The sequence below is a fragment of the Benincasa hispida genome, chromosome 1 (assembly GCF_009727055.1).
Source record: "Benincasa hispida cultivar B227 chromosome 1, ASM972705v1, whole genome shotgun sequence".
Taxonomy (NCBI): Eukaryota; Viridiplantae; Streptophyta; class Magnoliopsida; order Cucurbitales; family Cucurbitaceae; genus Benincasa; species Benincasa hispida.
Genome location: NC_052349.1, coordinates 90,719,156 through 90,726,374, shown reverse-complemented (window position 1 = coordinate 90,726,374; position 7,219 = coordinate 90,719,156). Strand labels below are relative to the sequence as shown.

The following is a 7,219-nucleotide window of genomic DNA, read 5'->3' as shown; positions in this document are numbered from 1 at the left end:
ACACAAATTTCGATACACATAATCATTTTGTCATTTTTCCAATGAAAGTTCGATTTCTTAGATTTTTAAAAAAAAAATGGGGGAGGGGGGTTGAAGAAAGAAGAAGTATGTGCATCTACTAAGACTAGTATCAGCATATCATCAAACCCCTTTTTCCCCATTGATCTATTTACATCACTTGATGTGCTTGGTTCCTATCTTTTGCATGAACTCACGATGTCTAAATGAAAAATGTGATGAGCCCTAACACCTTATTTTCAAGAGCAACCAGAGATAAAAGAGCCAGTTGCCAAAGTAAATCTGATGGCAAGGAGAGAGTTCCTTTATGAAGAAACCAATAAGACAATAAGATTGAGAAAAATGGAAAAGCCAAAATGTCCTTTTTAACTGTAGATAGGATCATACCCTTTTGTGACAAATATGGGTACTTCATAAATGAATAGTAATGATCTAAATGAGAAGTAAATTGCAGGCTGAAACTAAAACAAGGGGAAGGACAGAGGTATACTAGTATTCAAATAATTTCCATATTTCTAATTCTATTTGGTTAACGGTCTTCCTTCTGCTATGAAATGAGAGAGAGGTCATGTTGGATGATCAATCAATTCTACCAGTATTGACCTTGTACATGATTTGTAACTCAACAATTTAAGACAATGCAGTAGATTTTAAACATATACCCTGATACTTTTTTTGTTCAAAGTTCTGAGGACAAAAAAGTTTAAAACAAATTGAGGTCTTGAAAAGTGTAACAGGAGGAAGATTAGGACCAAATACCTTATTCAGCACATTGTGCCCAATTGATAGTGGACCTTGCTAATGCGTCCATTGGGTCAATGCATCTCTTAAGAAGGGGATCATCCAAGGGCAAAAGATCCTTTATATCATCAGAGGCAAGGATGACAGAGTTGACAGCCCTCACCAAAAGAACTTGAAGTGCAATTCTTAGTAAATTCCTTGCCCCTTCTATGTCTTTTCTGTTTAGAGCCTCAATTGCAGGAATTACAGTATGCTCCATAGTTGCTTTGTCTGGAAGAACCACCTCAAATCCCTGCATGAATATATACAAGGACGATTCATGACAGTTAAACTCACTCAAAAACAGGAATAAGATCTTCAAGATCTATGAAGTATGAAGTTCAAAACAACGAAGAGATGCCTACTTCATTCTGCAGTTTCTCCTGATAATACCCTGCACTTAAAATTGCATTGGTTGCAAGAACTCCAATCCGTAAGGGACTCCCAGCTTCGAGTGGCTTCAACTTAGCTTCCTTGAGCTCTCTAGCAACACAATCAGCCATGTGAAGGAAGGTAACAGGACACCCTTTTGAAACATCTTCATACCATAAATGAGAGATGTGACAAGGCATAACAATGCAACGAGCACCCGAATTCTCGAGAAAAGCTCTCTTACTCTTCAAACTCTCCACTACTAATCTTGAGTCCAATCCTAAATCCTCACTCTTGTAGTTGAGAACTGGGTGAGAACTTTTATCAAACACTTGGAGCTCGTTACTAAGAGTTGGATCAGAGCAAAGAACAAAAGGAAGACCAGATTCTCCATCTTTGGTACTCCATTTAACTAATTTTCCCAAGAAGTTTACAGTAGAATTCACAGAAGATCCCCCTAATATACCCACTGAATTTGATTGACTTAGCAAAATACCAGTTGAATCTTTACTCGTTTTCAATACTGAGCTGAACCCAGAACTCTTTTTAGATTCTGGAAAATGTTCACTTTCATCAGTGTGCAATAGAGTTGATGATGGTGGTAAAGCCTGAAGAGGATTCAACCTCCATTGATGCTGAATTCTACGAGTATTTACATAAGCAGATATACAAGATTGACTACTTAAAAGCTGGCAAGACATTGTCAGTCCTAAAAAACATCTGGGTTTCAACAATAAGAAACCCAGTCAACAATTTCCCATCACAAGAACATCAAACTCTATATTGGGTCGATTGAATAATGAAATTACCTGCAATATCAGTAAGCAAAACAGGGGGAAACCCCCTCTCCGGCATTCAAAATGGAGGGAAAATTGAATATCAATCCCTAAGACAAAACCGCATCATCTTTTTCTCAACAATCAAAGCAAAGAAGATCACGAGATAAAAGAAGAAGAAAGATCAGGAACAGCAGTAGCAAGAAAAAGAGAAAATACAAACAATCTCCTGGATTTGAGGATATTTGGGAGAAGAAATCATTCAGAAATGGATGGGGAAGTAACAGTTGAAGCAAGTGGAAGTGGGAGGAATCTTTGTTCTCAAAACAACGGCATCCATTTCAAAAAATTTAGTCACTTGTCCATTTCTACAAAATCTCGTGCTTCCAGAACAGCATTTATCCGAATTTCGGTGAAGATCCCTGTAGAATGTAGATCGTCCTTTTTTTTCCCCACCGGAAAAGAGATGAGATGATAAAACAAACGTGGATCAGGATTTTGGTGAGTGATTTCAAGGCAGAAATTTGGAAACAAAAGATTCTATTTCATTTTTTTCAGATTTGTGTTGGTAACCAATTTAATAATTAGGGTTGGCAATGGGTCGGGTCGGGGTGGGGTCCCCCGTCCCCGGTCCCATGGGAGAAATTCATCCCATCCCTGCCCTTGTCCCCGCCATTTGAAGGTGGGGCGGGAGTGGGGATTACCCGTCGGGGAAACGGGTCCCTGTGGGGCCCATTCTTCGTTTTCCATAGGGATTTCCCTACTAGTTTCTGTGGAGCAATTTTTTTTTTTTTTTTAATTCGAGTGATTTTATTTTAAATTTGATTAGTCCACATAAAATAAACAAAATTTTATAACTAATCTATGAAATAAACACAATTTAGAAGCTCACAAATCCATTAAATAAGTTTATCGGATTTCTCATTTTTTTAATTCGAGTGATTTTATTTAAAATTTGACTAGTCCACAAAAAATAAATAAAATATAATAGACTAATCTATGAAATAAACACAATTTAAAAACTCACAAATCTATTAAATAAATTTACAACTTAAAATTAAATAAAATTTGAATAAGGAAGTCAATTAAAGACAAATGTCTTATACATTTAAAATATATAAATTGCTCGTTTTTCTCTCTTCACCGATAACTTCACATTCAAATCTGTCTCCTTTCTTGGCATCATCAGACCCTTAGATGTGAGTATTATTCATTCCTACATTTAAAATGTAATTAACAAATAATGTCACAACAAAAAAATGCTAGACCATAAAAAATAAAAAGTGTCATAAGAAAATAATGTTAATACTTGAGCATACCTTAGTCACACGCCATCTTCATCAGAATCGTCTACATCTTCTAAAACAGTTGCTAAATGTTCAACCATTTCTTTTCCTGCCTTATATTGTCACAAATTTATAATAAAAGAAAATATTTATTAATATGTTAAATGCTAAAAAGAGGTCAAACAAAATAAACAAATCAAAACTTCAGTTGCAATCCAATTTTGAGAGCACATCAAAACCTCTATCGTATTTCGATGAAGTTTGTTACGATGTGGGCTTACAATCCTACCATAGGTACTAAAAACAGACTCTGATGCAACACTAGATAACGGGATGGCTAATATGTCTCTTGCAATTTCTTGTAAAATGGGATACTTGACACCATTCAATTTCCACTAACTCAAAATATCAAAATCAGATGATCGAGGTAAGACAGGTTCACGCTTAGCTTGAAGGGAAGGGGCCTTCACTCTTCATGGAATCACGAATTACGCTCGGGTCAGCTTGAAGGAAAGGTAGGTCTTCTTCAGTCTTCACGACAGTGGTCTTCGGCTTCAAGTTCACGCTCAGTCTTCACAAAGACCGAAGACGGCAGGTAGGTCTTCTCTTCTTCAGTTTTCACGGCAAGTGGTTTTCAATTTAGGGCATTTTTTTAGTTTTTTAAGTTTAGGCTTGGCTTCTTGGGTTTAGAGTTAAAATTTTGGGATTATTTAATATTGGGTTCCAATCCCAACACTTATACATTATAAATATATATATAAATAAATTATTTTATATATTATAAATATATCAAATCAGGGTCGAGGATTAACCAGGATCGGGGTCAAGGTCGGGAAGGGGCCCCAAAATATTTTTTTGGTTTGACCCCATCCTCGGTCAAACCGTGGATTCCCCGCGAGGACCCGACCCTGTAGGGAATTTTGTCAACCCTATTAATAATGGTTTAAATGGAGCAGCTTAACCCATGTACTCTCCTCTTTTTTATCAAACACAAAAAAAGAAAAATATTTAAAATATAAAATAAAATTGTCACTTGTCAATTTTCCATCTGGTGCAACTATGATTGCACGTAAGACAAATGTAGCTATTGGGGTTGATGCCCTAAATCTCGTGGGTCCTTAATTATAACATAAACACAAATTATTTATTTAATAAAATAAGCAGTATTTTATTTGATATTTAGTAGAATTAAACCCACAAAACTAATAAATTAAGATCCAATCTTCTGTAACTTAAACATGTATGTGGAGACATATAGGTGGACCATGTTTAAGAGACAACCTAAACAGTCTGTAGTAGATGGATAAAGCTGGGTGCCTTATCCTCGTGACACTACGAACACGACCCACTTTGTAGATGTTATAATTATTTTAAAGTACTACAAATGATTTAATCCTGATCATTCATGTGAAGACATGTACACGGGGGTGTTCTATACAAAGAGTTTGTATAAGACCAGACCACGAAATGACTAGTCTCATAATATGACACCGTTGATAGAAGAGATGTACATTTCACTAGGATGACCATAGGTGACTTGATCTGAATCCTGAGTGAGTTGTGAACTCCTACCAATGAAGGCGGTCCTTTGATCTGCATGGGTGAGAGTGGCCAGTGTCGTCAACTCAATATGCTTGCCATTTTAGGGATTCGTCTGATTGGGGAGTTGGGAATGAAACTACACAAGAAGGAATTCACTCATTCTCTATAGTTAAATAAAGTAGAGAAATTGCACCCTTAAGAGCTGATTTTAGGGCTTGAACAATGTGGTGCCACACCCTCTCCTGGCCCGAGAGTGGTTTGGTCATAGTTGGACTATGACTTATTATTCATTAGAGGGATCAATGGTACTTAAGGAGTTATATGTAACTACAGAGGTAAAATTATAATCTTAGCCCAACTATACTTACAAGCAATTTGTAAAGGGTCAACACACCATTGATTTGTTATATCCAATGACACAGAAATATATCTATAGTCCAAAGAGTACAACTGTCGGTCTTTAATGGAGTGACCGACAGTTAATGGAAGATAGAAAATTTAATTAAATAGTTCAATTAATTATCCAAGTACCATTGTGTTGGGTTTTATGCCCTAAAACTCATAGATAGTAAATGTAACATTTGACGAATAATTAATAAAGTGTTATTAGTGTTTATTACAATAAATAATTATTTCTTATCTTGTATTTATCTTGCTTAAATAACACTAATTTAATAGAATTGAAGGAAATCGAACTCGAGATTTCCATGAGCAGCGGAAAAAAGATCATTCCAAATTACAGTCATGAATTAACATTACAAATTATAGTCATAAACAAAACATACAATTATGCAATCATTTCAGAAATTACAGCATGAACACTACAAATGAACAAGGCAAAAGCTACAAACATTTGTAGACTCGTCTCCACGCTCCTTGCTCACAACGCTCGAACACAGAAACCTCGAACGCTCGAACAACACGACTACCAGATTGCACGAACACTTTGCGCTCGTCCTCAGGGATCGCCTCGGTCACGAACTCCTCAGCAACATGAATGATCTCCACAGAATCTCAACGGTGTCGAGTTGTGTAAGACACCACCAAGAAGGCTACCTTGCCATTCTTGGTGTGAGAATCCAGAGGGTGGGCTCTGTGTGGACTTGGAATGAGGCAGACGAAAGAGGAATGAACAATTGTGTACACAATTGTGCAAGTAGGAGATGGCGAAGACCTGTCATATAGGTCGATGCCCAATCGTTTAGCTAAAGCTAAGTGATCGTCTAGAAAAAGCTAAGCGATCGTTTAGCTCATTGCATAACTTTGTGTCTGTCGCTACAAACATTACACAATCGTTTACTTTAGGCAAGCTGTCGCTAAGTAAATATTGCACAATCGTTTAGCTCGCCCAAGCTGTCACTTAGTAAATCTATATTTACTTGACAAGCTTTCGTGAGATGTTTTTCTGAGAGTGAATCTCAAAACAATTTTTCAACCTCATGTAAAAATTTACTAAAACTTACTAAAATTAAGAAAACCATTTTTCTTTTATCTCACGGTTACCATGAACCACCAATAACCTCGCAATCTCACGGTTACCATGAACCACCAATAACCTCGCACTTAATTTGTTATTAGAGAAAAAGAATTAATTATTCAATTATTAATATTATTATAAATATAAATGATAATCAACTTATCATACTATATTTATAATCTATAGTTTTAATATTATGAAACATATAAACCACAGTTCTTTTTTTATTCCATGGTACTTAATGTAAATCTCATTTACATTAATCCTCCACTAGATGTATCTCATACATCATACCGATTATATCATATATAATCAAAATACCTCTTGTCAGTTTGAACATTTTAAATCAACACCAAGAACTGATCCTCAACTGAATCCATTGAGCTACCAAGGGTACCTTATGGACCTGTAGCTCGAAGCTCCAACCGTACGTGAATAACTGACTAAACTCTTTAGTTACGGGATCCACCATCTGTTGACTGCCAGACACTCCACTAAAAACCGACAGCTGAACTCTTCTTACCACATATATTATGTGTCCATCTTAACCAATCAGAAGTGTGACAACCCTTCACAGATCGCTTGTAAGTACAACTGGGCCAATAAATGTTATGTCCCTGTAGTTATATCTAACTCCTTAAGTACCACTGATCCCTCTAATGAACATAAGTCATAGTCCTACTATGATTGAGTCCTCTCTTCCAAAGAGAAGTTGTGAACACTATGTTCAAGTCCCAAAATCAACCCTTAAGGGAGCAATCTCTCTACTTATCTTATTTCAGGAAATGAGTGAATATCATCTTGTGGATTGAGTTCCCGGCTCCCAGATCAAACAAGTCCCCAAAAAGGTAGGCATGTTGAGTTGGCAATTTAGCCACTCTCACCCATACTAATCAAAGGACCGCCCTCAAAGGCAGGAGTTCCCAAAACACTTAGGATTGAGGTCGTGTCACTTATGGTCGTTTGGG

General features: G+C 36.5%; 1 protein-coding gene across 1 annotated transcript; it reads right to left on the bottom strand.

Annotated features, from left to right (window-relative positions):
- Positions 1-363: 363 nt before the first annotated feature.
- On the bottom strand, positions 364-2,488 carry LOC120081359 (broad specificity amino-acid racemase RacX). Its single transcript, XM_039036155.1, has 2 exons — positions 1,164-2,488; positions 364-1,051 (listed from the first exon to the last, which is right to left on the bottom strand). The coding sequence occupies exons 1-2, from the start codon at positions 1,869-1,871 to the stop codon at positions 779-781; spliced, it is 981 nt and encodes a 326-aa protein (XP_038892083.1). The 5' UTR covers positions 1,872-2,488; the 3' UTR covers positions 364-778.
- Positions 2,489-7,219: the final 4,731 nt, after the last annotated feature.